The 24,474-nt window shown below is 42.9% G+C and overlaps 1 protein-coding gene and 1 long non-coding RNA gene across 3 annotated transcripts in view; one reads left to right on the top strand and one right to left on the bottom strand.

The window, feature by feature from the left end:
• STX6 (syntaxin 6) overlaps positions 1-24,474 on the bottom strand; it is an 80,733-nt gene that overhangs the window by 9,763 nt on the left and 46,496 nt on the right. For both annotated transcript variants that reach the window (XM_030206516.1, XM_030206517.1), the window contains 4 exons: positions 21,385-21,447; positions 19,906-20,028; positions 6,913-7,019; positions 5,995-6,089 (listed from right to left, as the gene is read on the bottom strand). In XM_030206516.1, coding sequence (XP_030062376.1) covers positions 5,995-6,089; positions 6,913-7,019; positions 19,906-20,028; positions 21,385-21,447 — 388 coding nt within the window. The remainder of the gene's footprint in view (positions 1-5,994; positions 6,090-6,912; positions 7,020-19,905; positions 20,029-21,384; positions 21,448-24,474) is intronic.
• LOC115472291 lies at positions 567-24,336 on the top strand. The gene is made up of 3 exons (XR_003942497.1): positions 567-609; positions 2,971-3,075; positions 23,912-24,336. It is a non-coding gene; the product is annotated as an uncharacterized LOC115472291 (long non-coding RNA).

The raw sequence follows: 24,474 nt of genomic DNA, 5'->3' as shown, positions 1-24,474 counted from the left end.
GAGGGGAAGAGCCAGAAAATAATTTAGTTACTGGGAGAGGTTTCCCACTGCTCACTTGAGAGCCACACCATCAGGCCCCCTCTTCAGATGAGATTTCCTCGACTCATGGGGTTCTAAGTACAGTCCTAGAAACATCCATGGCCCCACAAACCGAAGGTGGGTGTGGACATCAAACTCTGGTCTCCCGCATGGCAGTGCTATCACTGGATCAAATGCTGACCTGTAATCTCAGCAGCTCAAGTTATCAACCGATAATAGAGAACCACTATAAATTTGACCACAGAAACTGGGGGGGGGGGGAGTGGCTTAGATTAGAAGTAAATTATGTGTAAAGTGGCAGAGATGGACCTCTCAGGCAGACAAAATCTTCAACCAAAACAGAGGCTTATAAACTGAAAATAGAAGAATGATATACCAAAGGCTGATACTAGCGTGTACTTCCTGGAAAATAAAAGGAACCTTCCAGTCATCTCTGTACTTCCTGTGCTAACAGCCACAATTTCCTGCCCTAACATATACCTCCCACAGCCTAATAAGGCCACCTCTCACCGACTACCCCTCCTTCCCCAGCCCAGGCTGCTGCTGAAGGACAGTGCTTCAGCATCCTTGGTAAGAGAAGGGATTTTTCTTTATCTGATTTTCAGCTATTTTTGCTTCCAACTGAAAAAAGTATAAAATCTGAAACTACTGAACAACATGATGAGAATGCTGAAATGACTATTAGTCCTGCTATCATGTAACAGCCTTCTCTAACTCACTGGTGGTAGTGTACTTTTTAGGACAGATATGGAAGTGGTGGTATCAAGGTGGGTATGGGCAGGGGTATGGGAGTAGAAATGGATTTAGCATTATTTAAACATGACTAGAGAATTTTAGTCAATTCATCCAAGCCTTTACGTCAGATGCTTTCGGAAAATCCCACGTCTATCCTCAAGGGTGGCCTTAAACACCGAATCAACCACAATGCAGAGGCGGCGGAATAAGCAGCTTGACAGCTACTCTTTACTCTATTCTGTAGCAGGTGTTAGTTATGTATTAATTGATTCCACCTGCTGCACTCAAGGAACAACCACAAAGATTTATATCATTAAAAATTAACTTTTATATTCCTTAAGCAGTCCCCCTGATAAGGTTGTAAAGCTGTTAGCATCAGGCAAAACTATTTTATGCAGGGCCAGCACTGACATGCTGGGGGCCCAGAGTGGAAATCTGAGAGGGAACCGCAAAGCCTACCAGCAGCCTCTCTCTCTATTTTCGAGGAAGCTGGGTCCCCTATGGCACGGAGGCCACAGCAGTTGCCCTGCTTACATATCCCGCTACTCCCAAGATTGATTTTAGGTATGCTATTAAATGACACAGCGTTTTCTATTCCCTCTTAAAGAGATCCTAGGTAGCAATAACAGTCAGTTCAGTACAACCAGCTGCCAGCTCCTGAATGAGTCAGCCTGTTCTGTGCTGCCATCAAAACCAGCCACAGCGTGTACCACACAGACAGGCTGAGCACAATGGATCTGAATTTTGCACACAATCTAAAAGGTCTCATCTGCATGTTGTTTTACCAATAGATTTTATGTAATCTAGGATCTGGCTTAAAGATTTTTCCTGTAGGAACAAAAAAGACAAACCCTTTTACATATCACGGAGGTTAACAAGTCTGGCACACTATACTGTAAACCTTACAGATAATTTTAACTGGTGATGTCAATAAGAAAATGGATATTTTTGCTTTCATTACTGCCCACTGAAAAAGTTAGCCACAAACAGTGCCCTCCTGTAGGTTTGAAGAAACAAAGATACCGTATAATTTCATTCTTTACCTCTACATCATTTTTGCTCTGGGGAAGGTATATGTTGGTATTTGCATGCTACAGAAGCTGATTCTAGGTGCTCACGTTGCCTCATAAAATTGGCTTAAGAAAGAGGTGCCCTAGTATAAAATCCAGTCCCAAATGTAAAATGGTTAAAATCATCCCATAAAAAGAAGTTTAGTATTACAGGAAATTTTACAACTTAAACTGTAATAAACAAAACAAAGGAAAAAAATGCCACTTTTTTTTAATTGGACTAACAATACATTTTTTGATTAGCTTTCAAAAGGTAACCCCTTCTTTTTCAGATCAGAAATGAAAAATGATGCCATATCAGAATATGTATGTGAAATATAAAAACATTCCAGTGAGTGTCTCATGGGGAAAGGTAGGCGTGAGAAACAGGGAGAGATGGATGGGTGATCAGAGGATGGCAAAGCAATATAATTTTATGGTTTTATAATGTGATAGGAAACCCAGATCTTTGTTTAGTCCTGGTTCATGGGTGTCAAAATATGTCATCATTTTAACTTCTAAGGTCTTACGTTCCTGGATGGTTTTAAAGCGTCTTTTTAGGATTCTCACCTTAACATCACTAATGTGGTGCTCTGGTCTGGCAAAATGCTATCCTACAGAGGTGTTACCCTGGTGTTTGATGTGGTGTCTGCGTAGGTTGACTAATGTCTTTAGTATCTGGCTTGTCTCTCCAATATAAAATCCTTCTTCGCATTTTTTTGTATTGAATAATATACACTACATTTGAAGATAAGCAAGTGTAGGATCACCTTATACTGAATGTTTTTCACAGTTAGTAACTGTGAGGTCCTGTGATATGTGTTGGCACAGTTTGCAGCTTGGTATATATACTGAATTAATGACTTTATGGTGAGAATACTAAAAGGAAAATTGTAAAACCATCCAGGAACCCAAGCCCTTTGAAGTTAAAATGATGAAATATTTTGGGACTAAACAAAGATCTAGGTTTCCTATCACATTATAAACCCTAGGACTAAACAATAATCTGGGACTCCCATCACATTATAAACCATAAAATTATATTGCTTTGCCAGTCTCTGATCGCCCATCCATCTCTCCCAGTTTCTCACCCTCTCCTACTTTTCCCCATGAGACTAAACATTTGAATGCTTTTTATGTTTCACAGAATATTCCGGTATGTGTCAACATTTGCTCACTTCTGAATTTCTGATCTGAAGAAGATATTGCTTTTGAAAGCTAATCAAAAATGTATTGTTAGTGCATCAAAAAGGTATCTTATTTTCTTTTCTATTTATTATCTTTAAAACTGGACTAAACACAGTTACCAAACCACTTTACTCAAAACTTAAACTGATATCACCTTTATTCAGGAAGCATATTTTGGAGAATGGTTTTTATAGTTCTTTTTAGCCTCCAACAGATAAGATGAGAGAAAGGCAGTAAAGCCATATTTAATATCTAAGCCAGGGACAGGTGAAAATTTTGTCCTGAGAGCTATGACCAGGGTGAGGGGCTGGTGGAGGCCCAAAGATGCCCTGGTAGAGAAAAGAAGAAATCCAACCAATGGGAAAATATAGATGTTTGTAGATTGTAACACAAGGTGTACCAACCCTATGCTCAGCAGTCTCTCTCTAAATTATCTCTCTTCTCTTGCAACACTGAAGACCTTGCCTCCTCCTTATCAGCTGCCACATACCAACACTGCTGCCTTTTCCTCTTGGTCTACAGCTCATGAGATGCCCTATTCAGGGCGTTAAGTCTCTCATGTCTACCAGTATGGGCTGATCACCACAAACACTCTGACCAGCTGCAAAGGCCAGTTTAAGAGAGTCCAGTGGTGTAGCTACATGGGGCCTGGGCCCCCGTAGATTTGGCCCTGGCCCCCTCCCGCCGCCAACCCGCCGTCGCCTACCTTTGCTGGCGTTGTACGTGCAGGACGTCAGAAACAGAAGGAAGCGTTTTGCGAGGAGGACCTCGGCTGGCGGGGGGTTGGGGTCCCCCGCCAGCAAAGGTAGGCGACCGCGGGTTGGCGGTGGGAGGGGCAAAGTTGGTGGTGGCGGGGTCGACAATGACTGGCGGGCGGGGTCGGCAGCAATGGGGCGCGGCGGGGGGGGGGGCTAAAATGTGCCCCTCACCTCAGGCTCTGGCCCCCCTCCCGCTGAAGTCTGGCTATGCCCCTGAGAGAGTCTGGCGGCTGGGCTGTACTTGGCCAGCAAAACACAGTCTGGCCAGCCCTGACATAGGCAGATCAATTAAATGAGATATGAAAAAAAAAAAAAAAAAAAAAAAAACGCTGTCAACATTTATACACCTAATAGGGAAGATGCCCTTTCTAAGTTGGTGGCCTTTGAGTGGGACCTGTGCTTTTGGGAAAAAGACTTCAATATCACTCAATAACTGCAATAGATAATGCAACCTTTAAGAGAGAGTCTGAGAGTAAAAATCAGATAACTAAAACACTTTAGGCTGTCCTTTTACCGAGCTTTGCTAGTAAATGAGCTTGGTGCATCCTTACATGGGTCTTTCCTATGCGCTGTCCATTTCTAGTGCAGCTATCAAAGAGAGCTTTTTTCTTTGTGTTTTATTTCTGGCAGTGTGCCAATGTTAGCATTAGCATGAGACAACACAAGGGTGGAAGATGCCACACAATGTTCACTGAATCAAGGCAAAATTTATTGTTCAGAAGTACAGGACAATGCTGGCAAACTGACCCAACACAGGCAGTGTTTCGGTAATCCTACCTTCTTCGGGAGTCCTTATTAAATCAGCTGTTAACAGCTTACACTGTAAATCAGGATGTGGTATATAAAAACTTAAACAGATGTAAAAAGCAATACTAACAGCAAACCACAATCTCTGAAGAGACGGCAAACTTTTGCCTTGATTCAATGAACATTGTGTGGCACCTTCCTTCCACCCCTGTGCAGATGCTGTGCTTTTTTGCGGAAGACTGAAAAAAAAATAAATGAACGTAGGAGCTCTTACTGCCTCCGATTTAATAGGCGCTAAGGGCTCCTCCGCGTTATGGACGCACTAGCCTGTTATATGCACGCACTAGAGTGCATCCATGCCCTTGACACACCCCTTCCAAAAAAATAAGTACTGCACGCTTAGTGTTCGCAGATGGCAAAACTAACGCAAAATGCTTTAGTGTGTCCTGCATTAGGCCCTTTTTCTTTCGCTAGGTGCATTTTACTGTCTAACTCAGCTTAGTAAAAGGGTTGCTGTTACTAAAATCAAATCAAACCCATATTAACCAAGAAGGATCAGTCTATCCAAAGAACAGCAAGTAGCACAACTCAGTTTCCAGTGTAAACAAACCACACTATACTGCTTTATGTGGGGCTTTCTTTCTATTTAAGATAGTAAAGCTGAATGAAGGAGGGAAGTCAGAATGATAAACTTTAAAAAAAAAAGCAAAAAACAAAAATGGAAACAGATAAAGGAAGAAAGAGCAAGCCAAATCTTCACTACTGGTTCCCAGACCCTAGAATGTAGTCCAAATCTCAAACCGCTGGATGTTTAGCATTTCTCCATACTAAATTTGGGTAGTAAATTCCAGGAAATTTGAGTGGATTAAGTTTTTTGCCAGTAAGCTGCCAAGCAACCTCTCATATATGATCTTTTTATATCGGCTTTTCCAGTAGCTAAAGGTAATATCAGAACAAAAAAATTCCATGATCCAGGGCAAATAGTAAATTCAAACCTTAAGCAACTAGTAAAAACTGATGGACTATTTTCCAAAAAAAGAAGAACAATGGGGAATGCTACCACACTATGATGTATCTCAGACCGACATGCTAAAAAAAAACATACCACCTGTACATAACTTCCATTTTATTTTCAACATGAAGGTATGAATAACATCATTAAGGTATGGAAAATAGGTTTGATGTGTTATACTTTTTTAAACTAGGGTGTAAAATTTGTATATCGGAAAACTCATAATCAGTTGACTAAGTAGATGCGCAAATAAAAATGGGAAAACCCCCACCCCCACCTGGCAGGACAGAAGGCATTTTCTTTAATGAGGAAGAAAAACCTCTAACCCTATCTTCATTCAGTTTGGAACATCTTTCACCTTCCTTTACATGTTTATTGATGGGTAGAGTTTATGGGGCAGCAAAGTATCTACGCTGGACATTAGCGCCACCCCCCACATGACCCACCCATACGCTGAGGTACACACCGCTCGTCATGCGAGATACTTTTGCAAGCTTCTTCATGATGTTATCCAGCCGGGACTGGGTGCTGTCCAACTCGTGTGAGAAATCATCCAGCATTCTGTAAAACAGAGGGGTGCGTGGCTCAGAACCCCAACTCATTGTTCATAAACAAAAACAAACATTTCTCTAGAAGCAAGAAATACTGAAAGAATGATCTGGGGACACAAGTTACAAACACAAAGCACCAACAAGCATTACACAAGGAATAATTCAATGCCCCCTATGAAAGCATACAGAGGTAGAGCCAATACCATGGACCTACAGTAGAAAACCATTTAGCCCCCCCCCCCCCCCTTTCAAGCCACTGGATTTTTGCATTATGGCTGGAGTGTAAGTGCAAAGAAGGAAAGATTCTTTCTAACTAAAATTTCAACTGTGGTGGATTGAAGCTGCTACCAAGCTGCTTTTAATTTATTCAAGGACTTAGGAAAAATGCGCATTCAGAACTTTATTGGTCTGACAGTTTCCTCTTGCTTTTAATGGAATGAGATCCGCTAGAGGAAGAGTACAGTGGACCTTCCTTCTCCTGCCTTTAAAATGCTTCCTGCCATGCAGCCCACTTACTGCAGCACCAATTCTCCAAATGAGCAGCATGAACTGTAGTTCCCTCTGGACCCCAGCCCAAGCACACCTCTAAGCCAGCCACAGGAGTTGCTCTTAACTGCTGACTGGGTCCTATGACCAGACTCTTGCTTGCCCTCCCCCCACAATAACCTTGGTCAACTCTGCACCCATTCTCCCGTAGGCATTCATGTTTCCCCGCTTTGTGAAGTACACTGGGGAAAGGTATCGTACCAAAGAAAAAGGTAGTAGATATGATTGACTACAAAAAGATAGAAGATGGAAGGAATACACTCTCTGCCCTCCCTACAGATACTCACACTGCCTGCTCATCAAGCTCACTGCCAATGCGCTGGGACATGTTCTTCAGCACCCCGATGCTCCCGGAGACCAGCTCCAACTGCTCATCCTGCTGCTCAACAATCAACTGGAGGATGGGTGGGGAAGAGACAAACAAAGCAGATTTACAAAACAATGTCCTCAGTCCAGGACAGCAAGCTAGGCTGCATCCATCCAAACCAAGCTCCTTATCTCAACTGCTGTGTACTTGACACAAATGCTCTGAGGAATTTTAATTTAATTTAGATATCTTGGACAGCTAAACTTATCTTCTCGTACATTTTCAGTTCACTACCCCCAATGTCTTCTCGCTTTACTACTAGTACTATTTAGCATGTCTATAGCGCTACAAGGCATACGCAGCGCTGTACAAATATAGAAGAAAGACAGTCCCTGCTTAAAGAGCTTACAATCTAATAGACAAAAAATAAATAAAGTAAGCAAATCAAATCAATTAATGTGAACGGGAAGGAAGAGAGGAGGGTAGGTGGAGGCGAGTGGTTACGAGTCAAAAGCAATGTTAAAGAGGTGGGCTTTCAGTCTAAATTTAAAGGTGGCCAAGGATGGGGCAAGATGTAGGGGCTCAGGAAGTTTATTCCAGGCATAGGGTGCAGCAAGACAGAATGCGCGAAGTCTGGAGTTGGCAGTAGTGGAGAAGGGAACAGATAAGAAGGATTTATCCATGGAGCGGAGTGCACGGGAAGGGGTGTAGGGATGGACGAGTGTGGAGAGATACTGGGGAGCAGCAGAGTGAGTACATTTATAGGTTAGTAGAAGAAGTTTGAACAGGATGCGAAAACGGATAGGGAGCCAGTGAAGGGTCTTGAGGAGAGGGGTAGTATGAGTAAAGCGACCCTGGCGGAAGATGAGACGGGCAGCAGAGTTTTGAACCGACTGGAGAGGGGAGAGGTGACTAAGTGGGAGGCCAGCAAGAAGCAGATTGCAGTAGTCTAAACGAGAGGTGACAAGGGTGTGGATGAGGGTTTTGGTAGAGTACTCGGAAAGAAAGGGGCGGATTTTACGGATGTTGTAAAGAAAGAAACGACAGGTCTTGGCAATCTGCTGGATATGAGCAGAGATGGAGAGAGAAGAGTCAAAGATGACCCCAAGGTTTTGAGCTGAGGAGACAGGGAGAATGAGAGCGCCATCAACAGAAATAGAAAACGGGGGAAGCAGAGAAAGAGATAAGTAAATAATGCCCTTAAAGCCCATTTTGTCTGCTCAGCCCCAAGGCAGTAACCCAAGGTCTATCTATCTAGTCTCCAATTTTACCCTCAAAATTAGGAATTCACCATTATTAACCCATGCTTTCTTCAATTCTGTTATTTTGCTTCCACCATAAGAAAAGCCACACGGAGTCAGACCAAGGTTCATTGATCACACCATCCTAGCCAGCTCAGATCACAAGTACCCAATGGCAGGGCTGCTGGAGGGGGGGGGGGGGGGCAAGATTACCTAGGGCCCAATACATGTGATTTGGTCTCTCCCTTTCACCTGCATGATATATGCAGGCTCAATTTCAAAGCACTTAGCCTTCCAAAGTTCCATAGGTTTGAAAATATGCTTCATGACCTCTCAAACATCCACATACCTTTTAAATAGCAGATTTTCACTGGCAGTAAGCAGCAACTAAAACACACTGCTCATGTTGGCCCCACAGCCTTCTCTCTGATGCAACTTTCTGTTTCCGCATAGGCGGGAATACATCAGAGGGAAGGCTGTGGGGTCAATGCGAGCATTATTTATCAGTCACTGCTTACTGCAAGCAAAGATCTGCTATTTACAAGGTACGCAGGAGAGACAGGTGTGCTACTACTGGGTGGGCCTGAGCCCACCCTTGGCTATGCCACTGCACAAAACAGAGTGTCAGGTCATTAATTGTACTGGTTCCATTCTTGAGAGCCCTTGGTGATTCTTTTGGACTGTTTATGCTCTGTACTCTGACCTTCTCCATTGTATGGTGTTACCCACTGTTGGAAACAGGATACTGGGCTTGATGGACCTTTTGACTGTCCCAGTACGGCAACGCTTATGTTTTATTTGGGTTTCTAGCAGCTATAGAACACTGGGCTGAAAATGTCAACATATTGTGTGCAATGACTCCACCACCTCTGTCTTGGTGGCGACTGCTAGCATAGAATCTAGCATGAGAACATAAGAATAGCCATACCAGGTCAGACTTATGGTCAATCCAGCCTTGTTTCCAACAGTGGATAATCCAGGTCACAAGTACCTGGCAGAATCCCAAATAGTAGCAAAATTCCATGCTACCAATCCCAGGGCAAGCAGTGGCTTTCCCCATGTCTAGCTCAATAGCAGACTATGGACTTTTCCTTCTGAAGCTTTTCTAAATCTTTTTTAAACCCAGATAAACAACTACCATTAACAAATCCTCTGGCAACAAGTTCCAGAGCTTAACCAATCGTTGAGTGAAAAAATATTCCCTCCCATTTGTTTTAAAAGTATTTCTACGTAATTTCATTGAGTGTCCCCTAGTCTTATTATTTTCTGAAGAGAGAAAAAAAAATTGATTCACTTTAACCGTTCTCCACCACTCAGGATTTTATAGACCTCAATCATACTTCCCCTCAGCCATCTCTTTCCAAGCTGAAGAACCCTAATCTCGTTAGCCTTTCATCATATGAGAGGAGTTCCCTCCCCCTTTATCATTTTGGTCACTCTCCTTGGAACCTTTTCTAATCCGCTATATCTTTTCTGAAATACAGTGTCCAGAATTGAAGGAAACATTCAAGTGAGGTCTCACCATGGAGCGATACAAAGGCATTATAGTATTCTTGATCTCATTTACCATCCCTTTCTTAATTCCTAGCATCCTGTTTGCTTTTCTTGGCCACATACTGCACACTAGCAGAATATTTCAGCATATTGTCTACAATTTATTTATTGTTATATTTATATCCCACATTTCCCCACCTATTTACAGGCTCAATGTGGTTTACATAGTACCGGTAAAGGCATTCGCCAAGTCCAGTAGAGGAACAAATACAATTAGATGTTAGGGTTATAGGGTAGGTAAGATGCTGGCACATTAGGGGTTGAAGATAGGAAGGGGGCAGATAATGTCCAATACGATCGTTGGTATTGATGTGTTGCAGAGTTGAGGCATTTATGTTGGGTCGGTAGGGTTATGCTTTTCCGAACAGGTAGGTCTTTAGTGATTTCTGAAGTTTAGATGGCCATAGATTGTTTTCACAGCTTTTGGCAGTGCGTTCCATAGTTGTGTGCTTATGTAGGAGAAGTTGGACGCATAGGTTGTTTTGTATTTGAGTCCTTTGCAAATTGGGTAGTGGAGATTCAGGTAAGTCCAAGATGAACTGGTTTGATTTCTGGATGGGAGATCAATCAAGTCAGTCATGTAACCTGGGACTTCACTGTAGATGATCTTGTGGACCAGGGTGCAGGTTTTGAAGGTGATGCGTTCTTTGATCGGAAGCCAGTGCAGTTTTCACGGGGGGGGGTGTGGCACTTTGGAATCATGTTTTACCAAATATCAACCTGGCTGCTGTGTTTTGGGCTTTCTGGAGTTTTTTTATGAGTTGTTCTTTACATCCCACATAGATTCCACTGCAATAGTTAGCGTGGCTTAATACCATTGTATTAGGTTACGGAAAATTTCCCTTGGGAAGAAAGGTTTTACACGTTTTAAGTTTCCACATTGAATTAAACATTTTCTTTACTGTGGAGTTTACTTGGGCCTCAAGTGTAAGATTGCAGTCAATTGTAATGCCTAGTATTTTGAGCAGACTATCTGAAATGGGGAGGGTATGATCTGAGGTGGTTATGGTTGTGGGTTTGTAATTATTGTGTTGGGATGAGAGGGTAGGCAGTGTGTTTTATCAGTGTTCAGTTTCAGTTGAAATGAGTTTGCCCATGAGTCCAAGGTGTTCAAACCACACTTGATTTCATTGGTGATTTCTAATAGATCGTGTCTGAAAGGGATGTAGATTGTGACATCATCAGCATAGATGAACGGGTGGAGACCTTGGTTGGATAAGGACTTGGCCAAAGGAATCATCAATATATTAAAAAGTATTGGTGACAATGGTGAACCTTGAGGTACTCCGCAGTCTGATTTCCACATTGGTGATAAGTTTGTGTTAGATTTTACTTGGTATGTTTCTCTTGGGTGCCAGCTCCTAAGGTGGACCCCAGCATCAAGTAACTATGATTCAGATTATTCTTCCCAATGCACATCACTTTGCATTTGTCCACATTAAATTTCATCTGCCATTTGGATGGCAAGATCCTCCTGCAATATTTCACAGTGTTGTAAGAACCTTGAATAGTTTTGTATCATCTGCAAATTTAATCACTTCACTCGTTCTGATTTCCATTTATAAGTATGCTAAATAGCACCGGTCACAGAACCAATCCCTGCGGCACTCCATTGTGCACCCTCCTCCACTGACAGAAATTACCAGGGGCAGACTGAAAGTGGTCTGGGCCTCCCGCCCGGCCGCTGCCCAACGCCCCCCCCCCCCTCGCCGAAGTACCCGCCATCCCAGTTCTTTCCTGCCCGCTATGCTGCTATTCTCCCGCCCGCAGATGCAAATTTCAAAAACTGACATATTTCAATCACTATACTATAGGTTAACAAGTAATGGAAAATATGATACCATTTTATTGGACTACATACATTTTCTAATTGACTTCCTGAGGCCAAAACCTCTTTCCTCGGGTCAGGACAGTATACTGCTGTTAAGGTATTCTGTTCTGACATGAGAAAGGAGGGTTGGGTCTCCAAACATTAGTCAAAAATGTATTAAAATTAGTCCAATAAAGATATCACCTTATTTCTATTTTCTGTATTAACACAGCTACTACACTAACTTTATCCTAAACTAAAAATAAAATTCACTTTTTCTTACCTTTGTTGTCTGGCCATTTACTTTTTCTAATTTTGTTGGTCCCGGTCTCTTGTTTCTTCTTTCCTTGATCTCTTCTTAACTCTCGCCAGTGTCCACCCCTCTCTCCCCCCTTTCCATCCAACATCTGCTCCCTCTCTCTCTTTCCCTCCCCTTTCCATCCAGCGCCTGCCCCCTCTCTCCCCTTTCCATCTAGTGTCTGCCCCCTCTCTACCCCCTTTCCATCCAATGTCTGCCCCCCTCCCCCTTTTCATCCAGCATCTGGCCCCTCTCTCTCACTTCCATCCACTCAGGCCCCTCTCTCTCCCCAGTTCCATCCAGCATCTGCATTTTATCTGCCCTTCCATCTGGCTTCTATCCCCTCTCTCCCCATTTCCATCTGGCATATGTCGCTTCTCTCCCCCTCATCCAGTGTCTGTCCCTCCTCTCCCTCCCCCCTCCATCCAGCATCTGTCCCATCTTTTCTCCCTTCCATCTGGCATCTGTCCTCCCCCCCTTCATCCAGTTTCAGTCTTTTTTTCAGCCCCATAACACCCAACAGACACCCCCACTATCACTGGCACATTAGGCTCCCCCACTCCCACCCAATAACCCCCTGCCGCAGCCACCACTGCTGCTGTTTCAGAAGGCGGTAAAAATAGAAAAAAAAAAAAAAAAAAAAAAAAAGACCGCGGGGCCGCATACTCGTGGCAGACTGGCTCTGCCCTGGAACATGAAATTGTCAGAGGAAGGCAGGACTGGCAGCTGCAAACAGGAACAGTGTGGCTCCACTTTTGTTGTTGTTGTTGTTTTTGCCGCCACTGCTGTAACAGAAGCAGCAGCAGTGGTGGCTGCAGCAGGAGGATATTGTGTGGGAGTGGGGAGAGCGGCGGGCATACGGGTAGAGCCTCTGGGCCCTCAGGCACTGCCCGGTTGCCCGAATGGTCAGTCTGCCCCTGGAAATCACCATTTAACCCTACCCTCTGTTTTCTGTCCAATAACAAATTCCTAATCAACAACAGAACATTGTCGCTTATGTCATGACTTTTTATGTTTAAACTTTTTTATTATCGAAAGGCACAATACAATGCAACTTGGAGGCTTCATACAACAAAGTTCAGTTTTCCATTCAGCATTGCAATAACATTATATCTGCTTCATTCACTGAATCTCATTTTTCTGTTCCCCTCCCCCCCTCAACCCCCTCCCCACCTTATATCATTATTGTCCACAATTGTTAAAAGAAAGTCATAACACATTAACAATATAACACAACTTTTGCTTTGGCAAATATACAATTGTTAATCAACCATTGTTATACCGTGATGTAAAGTGATCAGCTTATCACACTAATGTAATTCAAAACCTCTTATTCCTCTATCCCCTTCCCTACACCCTCCTCCCACTCTTCCCTATTAACCCCCCCCCCCACCCCCCTTGACTAACTCAAATTAATATATCCCAATATTGTAGTGATGTATGGTTCTTTTATAAAGTATTAATGACCAAACTTCGGCCTCTCTGTGTCATTTTTTCCAGGTAGCTACCCCATGTTTTAAGAAACCTTATTTTCCTTTTGTATTGTCCTTTAACTTCTTTCGCCTCCCACACTAACAACTGATGCACCCTGTTACGCCAATGCCAGTAAGGTGGTGAACTGGCTACAGTCCAATATTGCATAATACATTTTTTCGCCACCAGACATAACTTTCGATATAATAATGTTTTGTCAGCATTGAGTCTTAAAGGTTCATCCTTCAAATCTAATATCAACTGTCGTGGATTCATGGCTATTCTACTACCCAAAACATGTGACAGGTAAGTAACTATTTGTCTCCAATATCTCTGTAGTACTACACACCCCCATATCGCATGGTATAAAGTATTGTCATGTCTATTACATTTCAAACAGAGCGCTGTCTCTATACCCCCTGATTTATATAATTGTACCTGAGTAAAATAAGCTCTGTAAATTATTCGATACGCGCATTCCCTGTAATCTGCGCCCCCAATTATTCTTGGTATATTTTTTATCTGCGCAGTAATATCCCATGATTCCAAATTACAACTCATATCTTTTTCCCATCTCTGTCTAATCGTGGTTGTCTCCTTCAATGGAGCCAGCTCCCACAACTTCCGATGTATCTGGGATATAGATGGGGCGTTTTCAGATCTCTCATCAAAGAATTTTTTGATTTTGTTGCCCAGTTTACACTGCAATGCTGTTTTATCTAATGTTTGTACATAATGTTTAAGTTGACAGTGCGCGTATACATCACCCCAGACCTGCTCCCTCTGAGCCAATAGCTGTGACAGTGGCAGTATGTCTCCTCTCTCTCCCAGTACATCAGCTATACAAGTAACACCTGCCTGTGCCCACCTATCAAATGTTTTATTTTCCAACCCGGGCACGAAAGACGGATTTCCCCTAATGTTTAAATACTCAGTTACTCTTGAGTCTCCCCCCAATAGTTCCCCTAAGAATCTCCACGCTGCTCTAAGTGATAATATCAGAACATTTTGTCTAAGTCTATACGGTATCTCCTTTTTCTGTAAATGTGCTAATGTTATCCCATGATATGGACTATATAACGCTTCCTCCATCTCTAGAGGTGTGTGTTCCTGGGTTTGGTATAGCCAATCTCGTATTTGGCGCAGAAGGCATGCCATATTATAAAACTTTATATTAGGTATTCCCAGGCCCCCTTGCCTCCATCCCCCCAACATATGTTTCAACTGCATCTTAGCCCGTTTTTTTGCCCAGCAGAATCTAGATATCAATCGATATAAGCGCTTAATGTCATGACTTTTTAATTTTTTCAGGAGTCTCTCATGAAGAACTTTGTCAAATGTTTTCTGAAAATCTAGATACACTACATCAACCGGCTCACCTTTATCCACATTTATTCACGCCTTCAAAGAAATAAAGCAAATTGGAGAGGCAAGACTTCCACTGGCTGAATCCATGCCAACTCTTGTTTGTCTATGTGCTCTATAATTTTATTCTTTATAATAGTTTCCACTATTTTGCCTGGCACTGAAGTCAGGCTTAGCCATCTGTAACTTCCCGGATCACCCGTTACTCTTTAAAAAAAAAAATTAGAATTACATTGGCCACCCTTAAATCTTCAGATATTATGGACAATTTTAACAGGATATAGATCACTAACAGCAGATCAGCAATTTCATGTCTGATTTCTTTCAGTACTCTAGGGTGTGCGCCTTCCAGTCCAGGTGATTTATTACTCTTTAATGTGTTGATTTGGCTCAGTATGTCTTCCAGGTTCACTGAGATTTCTTTCAGTTTCTCCGCATAGTCACCCTTGAAAACTATTTCTGGTACAGGTAGACCTATTAAATCTTCTTCCATAAAGACCAAAGCAAAGAATTCATTCAGTCTCTCCGCTATGGCCTTGTCCTCTCTGAGTGCCCCTTTTGCTCCTTCATGATCTAACAGTTCCACGGATTCCCTCGCAGGTTTTCTGCTTCTGATGTATCTGAAAAGGTGTTACTATGAGTTTATGTCTCCACGGCAATTTTCTCTTTTAGCCTTCTTTATCAATGCTTAGCATCTAATTTGCCAGAGCTTATGTTGCTTCTTCATTTGGGTCCTTTTTCCATTCTTTGAAGGATGTTCTTTTGGCTCTAATAGCCTCTTTCACTTCACCTTTAACCATGCTGTCGTTTGTTCTTTTCCACCTTTGTAAATATATGGAATACATCTAGTCTGGGCTTTCAAGATGGTAATTTTAAACAACGTCCATGCATGATTTAGAGTCTTATTTACTAAGCAACGCTAAGGGCACATGTGCACTAAAGATGCCCATAGAAACATAAGGGTGACTCTAGCGTTTACAGCTTGCTAATTTTAGTGCGCACTAAAAACGCTAGCGCACCTTAGTAAACAGGGCCCCTAAAGTCCTAACCTTTGTGGCCAATCCTTTTAGCTTCTTTTTAAGCTTTTTCCTCATTTTATCATAATTGCCCTTTCGAAAATTAAATGCTGCTACGGTAGACTTCCTTTGTGACTTCACTTCAGATATTAGCTCAAATTTGATCATGTTATGATCACCATTTCCCAGCTGACCCAACACCATTACCTCTTGTATTCCACTAAAGACCAGATCCAAAACAGCAACCCCTTTTGACAGTTCCTGGACCAGTTGCTCCAAGAAACAGTTATTTATTACATCTAGGAATTTTCTCTCTCTAGCACTCTCTGATGTAACATTTATCCAGTCAATATTGGAGTATTTGATATCACTCTTTATTATACAGTTGCCTAATTTTCCAGCTTTCCTAATTTCTATAAACATTTCTTCATCTGTCTGTTTGTTCTGTCTTGGCAGACAGTAATACAACCCTACCAGTATACCCCTTCCCTTCACACATACGATTTCAATCCATAAGGATTTCACATTGCTTTCTGTTTCATGTAGAATATTTATTTTGTTTGACTCAATTCCCTCTTTAACACTGATACCTGTAGTTGGGATTATTTTCCCTGGGTGCATCATTTTATACTTGTCCATATTAAGTTGCATCTGCCATTTAGATGCCCAGACTCCTAGTCGCAAAAGATCCTTCTGCAGTTGCTCACATTCCTTTGCTTGAATAATTTTGCGCCCTGTTCAAATGCGATCACTTCTCCAGATCAATTATGAACATGTCAAACAGCAAAGTCCCAGCAGAGACTCTTGGGGCACTCCACCAATGACCCATGTGATTAACCATTTAGTTCTACTCTCCATTTCCTCTCTCGTAACCTATTATCAGTCTACAACAGGACACCAATTCCTATCCCATGACTTGTTTAATTTCTTGAAGTCTTCCAGGAGGGTCTGTGTCATCTTTCTGAAAATCCAAATGCCACCAGATCAGCCAGCTCTGTTTATCCATTTTTTTGAAGGTGAATAAACAAACAACAGTAAAGCAAAACTTGCTTTTGCTAAACCTATGCCAATTCATTCCCATTAAGACATATTTATCTGTATGGTCAGTATTATTTATTTATTTTTAAGGATAACTTCTACCATTTAGCTCTGAAACAGCATCAGGATGACTGATCTATAGTTTCTAAGACTCTTTGTAAAATTTAATGTTGCACTGCCCACCTTCCAGGCCTCAGGTATTATGGTTATTTTTAATGACAGCTCAGGGACACAAGCAATAGGTTAATATAAGGGTCCTTAATCAAGTCCTAGGGACACACCCAGCCAGTCAGGTCTTCAGGATACCCACAATAAATATGCATGAGAAAAATTTGCATTCACTACCTCCATTAGGAGTAGCCTAGTGGTTAGTGCAGTGGACTTTGATCCTGGGGAACTGAGTTCAATTCCCACTGCAGCTCTTTGTGACTCTGGGCAAGTCACTTAATCCTCCATTGCCCCTGGTACAAAATAAGTACCTGAATATATGTAAACCGCTTTGAATGTAGTTGCAAAAACCTCAGAAAGGCGGTATATCAAGTCCCATTTCCATTTTTTCCGTGCTACCTCCATTATATGCACATCTATCTCATGCACATTCATTGTGGGTATCCAGAAAACCTGACTTACTAGCTGCGTCCCGAGGACTGGGTTGAGAACCCCTGGGTTAATATGATGATTTGTTACTCTTTAGTTTGTCAGTTTGCTTAGTTATATCTAGATTTACAGTGATTTGCTTTAGTTGCACCAATTCATCACGGTCAAAGAATGTTTCTGGTGCAAAGTACAACCCTGACATCCTCCTCTATAAAGACAGAGGAAAAGAATTTATTTAGCTTTTCTGCTGTTAATCTAAGTTCCCTTCTGGCTTTCTAACCACACATTGAATTAACTGATTTTAACTCCAAGTCTCTCTTCTTCCCAAGTTTTCAGAAACACACTCTCTCAGCAAAACAATACACACATCCATATTCCTGGCTAGAAGAATCCATCTAAAGGAAGGAGGCATCACCCTTTTAGCGAAGAAACATTTTCTTATGTTACTCCCAAGTCTAAACTCTTCTGGCTTCATTTCATACCAACTTCTTCTAGGATCTCCCTTCCTCTAGAAACCGCTTATTTTTTCAGCATTACATATAACTCTGAGGCATAAAAATATATCTCAGTTGTATCCCTCTGCCTTTTTTTTTTTTCTTTCACAGAATTCATATGCCAAGTCTCACTTCACAGGCCGTTGATGCTGTCTAGTTTGATAGCTCTTCTCGCGACTACCTCTGCTGTCTTTTGGAGTTTTGCCTGCAGAATTTGACACTGGCTGAGATTCCTCCAGTGACCTGTACACAGGCATTATCACCTCTTTTTCAGCATACTTTCCCACAGGGAAACTCACATTACAAAATTGCTATGTCTGTGTGTCTGCATGTCACTTTTTATAAACCTTTGACACTTAGGTGAGGATTAAAATCCCTGCGCTGTTCCGAACAGCGCTCTAAAAAGCACTGGAATGGCACCGGGGCAATAATGCCCTTATGATCAAAGCTAACAGCAAGCAAATTCATGCACGCTATTAGCTCTGATCATAGGGGTACTTCTGCGTGAGGATGTGCCTGGGCATGAGTCCAAGGTACAAATCCTCCCACAGACGCTGTTTGACAGTTCCGGGCTGTCAAAAAAGAAAAGCCTGGACCTGTCAAACGTTCCAAGGGGCTGGCGGTCCAGTGAACCTCCAGACCCTCCCCCCCCCCTCACTCGACAGAAGAGCCCCCCAACCCAGCTCCCCTGACGGAAAACGACCCAACTCCCCACCCACAATGACAGACGAGAGGGCTGGACCATCAGCCCTCCCCTGGTGGTCTAATGCACCCCCTTACCCCAACCAGACCCCCCACGCCCCCAACAGAAGAAAGAGCTAGAGGTCCGATGCATCTCCAGCCCTCCCGGTGGTCTAGTGGCACCATACCTTCAAATGACGGAGGAGGGAGAAGACTCCCTCCTCATTCCAGTGCCGCACTCATAATTGCGGCACCCTGCCCTGCCCAGTGTATCCTGGGATGTGCTGGGCAGGGCTTCCCTACCAAATATTTCCTTATATAGTAGGAAAGTCCTGCCTAGTGCATCCCAGGATGCATTAGGCAGGACAGGGTGCTGTCAGTTTGAGGAGCTGCCTGCAGTGGTAGGTTGCGGGGGGAGGGGGTCCTGGTGCCAGTGAGGAGGGATAGATGTCCCACTGGTCTTTTAAGGGTTTTGGGGGAGGGGCCTGAGGTCCTTCCAGGCCTTGTGTTTGGGGAAGGGGGGGGGGGGGGGGGGGGGCGCTTACATTTGACAGGTCTGGAAGAAAATCCCAGACCTGTCACACCTCTTCCTGCTGGTCTCTCCCATTCGTCTCTTACTCGGCAAACATTAATTCCAGCTCCGAGCTGGTGTAGGGTTTTCAGCGGGAGCAGCGCTCTTTTGTGTTGCCTGATCATAAAGGAAGGAATACAGGAGATCATCGTTTGCATGCATTTGCATGTAATTAACGGTCAGAGCAAGACAGCACATTGTTACACGTGCTCGCCAGCTCTGATCGGGCAGGAGCAAACGTGGGCGCTAGTACGGCGCTATTGGCCTCGAGCACCCGTGTTTTGTTTTTGATCATCTGCCTATTAAAATCCCTGCCTCTTTTTCCATCCTATACAGAAACAGATCAGATCAGTTCAGATGAAATCTCAAAGAATCTGGCACACACTGTTCTGCCATTGGTCAGTAGCTAGAACCATAAGCACATTTCTCTACCAACATTACATGTTCAAACATTTCTTTGTTTCTAGTTGTGATACCTCTTCTTGCGCATTCTTCTAGTTTCTGCCATCGCATTGTTCTGCCACTCAGAGTGGACATGATCGCCTTTTCTCTCCAAACTGGTGGACATCTACACCTTCAATCGCCTCCTCCATATACAAATCTATTTGGATTTCTGTATCCCAAATGCATAACTCCACACATCTTTGCAGGAAATATTAGTTGCCAGTTTGTGACCATTACTTAGACTTTATGGACCTCCCCCCATGCAGCCCCTGCTCTGCCTGACAGCTGTGGCTGCATGTTATCCATTTCCCTTCAACACTCAGCCCATCAGATAGAGGGAATCTTTGTCAGCCCTGCTACTGCCAGTGTTTCACCAGACACATCACCTTACCTGCTGCTGCGACTGCTGCTCCTCTATGAAATGGGAGTTGGCCAACTGCAACTCCTGATCTAGACGGCTGTATTTATCTGCCCTGGAGTTCCAGCTTGGGCCCGTGCTCTCTCCTAGCAGTGCCTAAAAACAGTGAAGAAGGAAAAGGAGACTGTGATCAAGAATGGAGAAGAGGAAAACAATTACGGAAAATGCATTCATAGGGAAGGATGTTGTAATTAAGAGGTTGGACATGTCAAGGGAGGGCTACCAAAAGCAAACGCTGCTCCTGAAATTCAGCAGGGTATTTCACTGGCAAAAGCGTCCCGTATCTGAAATGGCCTGGTGCTAAGACACTCAAAACAGTGTTTCCATTCTTCATATTTGAAAAAGAAAGGAACTTAAAACAAGCCTGAATCTTTTAGGCTTCTTGACCTTTGAGGTTTACTACACCTCAAAAACTGCATATGATGTCACGTGCACTAGAGTCCAAGTGACCCAGGCAATACATGCAAGATCATTTGGCATCATTTGTTAGTGTGGTGATTTCTGAGAAAATCATCTGATCATGTTCAAATGAGAAATAAGAATTTAGGTGCTGGCCCCAGTGGCCGTGTTGTACAGTGTCACACAAACAACATGGGTTGGATTAGCAGGTCAGATTTCTGTTCATTGGGGGCCGAAGAGGCATCGTTTACAGCCCCTGGTGGGACGGAGCCCTAGTAATCAAGCAACAGCAACATCTAGTGACTGGGTTTAGGGTTCCTGAAGGTTCTTCAGGGAACCACCCTGTTCAGGGAAGTCACTGCAGTGATTGGGGTGAGTTGGGAGGCACAGAAAATGGGGAATATGAAAGCTGGTTTGTGAGCTATAACCCAATAAAAACCTGTTCCAGTTGTGATGAAAGAAACTGATGTGCAAAAATCCTGTTTCTTTTTTTCAAAGGGGATGTTTGGGAATTGGGCATGTATAATAAAAGTGATGTTTCCTTTCAAAGGTCGGGTATACCTACAAAATGAATGTGATCTTATTCCATCACCTACACTATAAAAAGAGTCAATGCCAAGATTGCCAACTCATGAAGAAATTATTTACCAACAGCATGCCTGATTTTGCTGACAACCTGGCTTACTTTATAGAAATAGTACATAATGTGAATGCCTTCACAATACCAGTTCCAAGAGATAGAGCAGTCACAGAATTGAGCTACATTAAATCTCATGTTCTCCTGGTGACCTGTTTCTGTCTGCACAGTGCGGTTGGTACAATTCTGTATTAGGCACCTCCTGCCAACATGGGGAGCCCATTACCACATGCCCAATGCTGCAAGGTATAGGACTACTTTAAAAAGTCAGTGTTTGTTTAAATCGAGCATTTTTTTTTTTTTTTAATGACTATCGGAAAATTTACTAACAGTTGGTAATCCAAAACAACAACAAAGAATAAGTAAAATAAAAACTGTATGCGGCTTTAGGAGTCAGCGAATAAAACTGCACTCACCTGTCGATTTTTCCTTTCAGACAATGCCTGCACTGATGGATTTGACATCTGGTCTTTCATTTCCTAGTTATTCACACACAACAAATTATACATGATATAAAATTAAGTTAGAGATAATTAGGAATTTGCTTTTTCTGTAATTAATAAAAACAGAGTAAAATGGTTCATGACATTTATATTTTTTTTCACCTTACAAATAAAACCTCATGGAAACCAAGCATTGAGGGAAGTTCTGAAGCCTCTGGGGAGGTAAAGCTTTATATAAGCGGTTCCCAAAGCTGTCCAGTGGAGGTAGTGCATGCAAATTTAACTCATGAATATTCATTGCAGATATCCTGAAAACCTGACTGGCTGGGGAGTTCCCAGGACAGTTTTGAGAACCACTAAAATGAGACCAACTGAAGAACACAGGCAGAGAGGTTCACTGGTGGCAACATACCAGCCAGAAATCCAGTGGCATAAATTCCATGCAAGCAACCCCTACAAAATAACAGGGGGAAAAGGAGAGAACCAAAAACAAGACTCTGCTGTGAAGAATGAGTCTGGAACAGTGATCAGGACTAGTGCTGCAGCAGCAATCAGACTGAAAACCAGCATGTGAGCTGGTGCATGCTCTTACAGTCCCTGCAGTGGCCCCATTCTTGCCACCTGAATGGGCTTCCTGTTACTAAGGAAACCTATGTAAGGGGTAAGGCAGACGGAAGTTCAGTTATTGCATCAAAACCAGCCTAAAATCCTTTTTTGGCTCAATTCTGGTTTCAGCCAAAAGCTTATTTGAATTTACAACCGTTTCCAGCTTTGCTCAGCAAATAAACAAAGGGAAGAGAAGATCCCCCAAACACACAACCCCCAAAAGGAAGAGCGAAGGATGACTAACAAGGGCAATTGTTAATTGAAATGTAGACAGTAGACTGGTTACCTTTCAATAATAAATGATTTCCCTTGTGTTGGAACTCGATTGGTCTTCCCCATTCTTCCTTTTTTTTTTTTTCCAGTTTCAGTCAAAAATTACTGTTTTCGGTGGAAACTGAAATTTATGCTATGTCCCATTCCCTCCCTTCCTCATTCCCCATGAAAAGGAGTTGCCCTTCTTTCCGGAACCCCCACCCCTCCAAAGTGCCTCCCACCAAACCTGTAGACCCTCCGGGCCTACCTTACAATCCCTAGTGGTCTAGGGGTGTGGTCAGGGAAGGGGCGATTCCTAGTCACTCCCTGCCCATGCTGGCTCTGTGGCACCCCGACATAATAGCTCTGGCAAAATAGCCCCGACAAAACAGCCTGGTAACAAAATAGCCCTTGACAAAATGGCCCCTCTCACAAAACAACCCCTAGGCAAAAATGCAGTGCCATATTCTGGGCAGCCTGATCAGGAGGCTGGCAAGGGGCTAATTTGTCAAGGGCTATATTGTGTGCAGGCCGTTTTGACAGTGGCTGTTATGTCAGGGGCTATTATGTTGGGAACCTTTTTTGTTTGGAGCTTTTCTATCAGGGCTATTTAGACTGGGTACCTGGCTTCTGTTCTCAAAATGGCCGGGGGAGGGAAGGGCTACTCTCTGCATTCTTTTTTTTTTCTTCATGTGATTGCAATTAATGTAGTTATGATCATGTATAGTATTTATATGGTAAATAGAGTGCTCCAAATAAATGTTTTTAATACAAAAATTTAGAAGGAATTAAGTCTACAAATTTGGGATAATAAGCTCCTTAAGGATTAGTCTCTCTGTTGAGTTATAAAATCAGCTGTCACTCCGGGTGTGGCGTGATGTCAGCCTTTGTAAAAGTACCGTGGATTTTAGTTTGTTCATTAGTTTTGTTTGGAGGTAAAAAGCGGTCTTTCATTGTTTAAATTATTATATTAAATTCTGGCTTTGATGCTATCTGGATGATTCTAAAGTATTTCCAGGCTCTGTTGGGTATGATAAAGATGCAGTGCTTTTGTATGAAACTTGTGGCGTGTGGAAGCTAGATCCTACAGAGTGGAACCTACCGTGATTGTTTTCAAGCACAAGTACTGCTCAGCTTATAATGTTAGTAGGGGAATGATATTAATGCAGTTTATTAGAAAATAAATTGAGCAGTGTGTATTGCACTTGACTAATTTTTCAGAGCATACAGTCCTTGCATTCAGAGATCCTTTTACTAAGCTGCAGGAAAAAGGGCCCTGCACTAGCGGCGGGCGCCGTTTTTCCCGCAGCAGGTAAAAAAAAGCCCCCAGACACAAATGGTCATACGGTAAGAGAACTCTTACCGAATGGCTATGCGGGAGCCCTTACCGCCACCCACTGAGGTGGCGATAAAGGCTCCCATGTTAACCCAGCAGTAACCGGGCAGTGTGCAATGCCGGATTATTGCCGGGTTATCACCGCGCAAGCCATTTCCAGGGGTTTTCTTTTTCCTCTGGAAATGGCACGCGCTCAGACGTTGGGCCAGCAGTAGTCCCGGAAGAGCAAACGGTAAGCCCGCGTTGGGCTTACCACCGCTCTGTAAAAGGGCCCTTCAGTAACATCAATCTGCTTACTTCTGGTAGCACCACGAGGATGAGCAGAAGGCGATTCTCTAAGCTTCCGGACCTGATCCCCAAACTGCTGTGCTACGAGGTGACAGAGCCCTGAATTTGAGTATGCAATTTGTCGGAAGGTGGCTGAACACATGGCAGCATTACCCCAGATCTCACTATCAATTACATGGCTTCAAAACTGACAAAGAGAGATTGGAAGACACGCTTGACCGAATTTAAGATGGCAGGTTCCATATGCTCACTGGGAACGTCATTAGACTCATAGTTGGCAGAAGTTTCAAAAGAAGTTGCTGCTATAATAGTGAAAACACAGGACATCAATCTGCTTTTTTACTCTGGATTGTGTATCAGGCTGGTATTACACCCACACCTATGTTAATAATAATCTGTATCACAGTTTGTCTTTATGTTTTATAACTTAATTAAAAACAGAAAATGTCCCAATGCTACTTTCTCTTGTTATTTGTGCAGTTTGGGTAAGCATAAAAAGCTGGTAATGATTTTTTTCACAAGTTCTCACAAAGTTCCTTTCTCAGAGGATAACTACATATACACTTTCTTGGGAACCTAAA

This window comes from Microcaecilia unicolor, chromosome 6, assembly GCF_901765095.1.
Source record: "Microcaecilia unicolor chromosome 6, aMicUni1.1, whole genome shotgun sequence".
NCBI lineage: Eukaryota > Metazoa > Chordata > Amphibia > Gymnophiona > Siphonopidae > Microcaecilia > Microcaecilia unicolor.
Note: the sequence above shows the minus strand (reverse complement) of the source record. Positions and strands in the feature narration are given on the sequence as shown.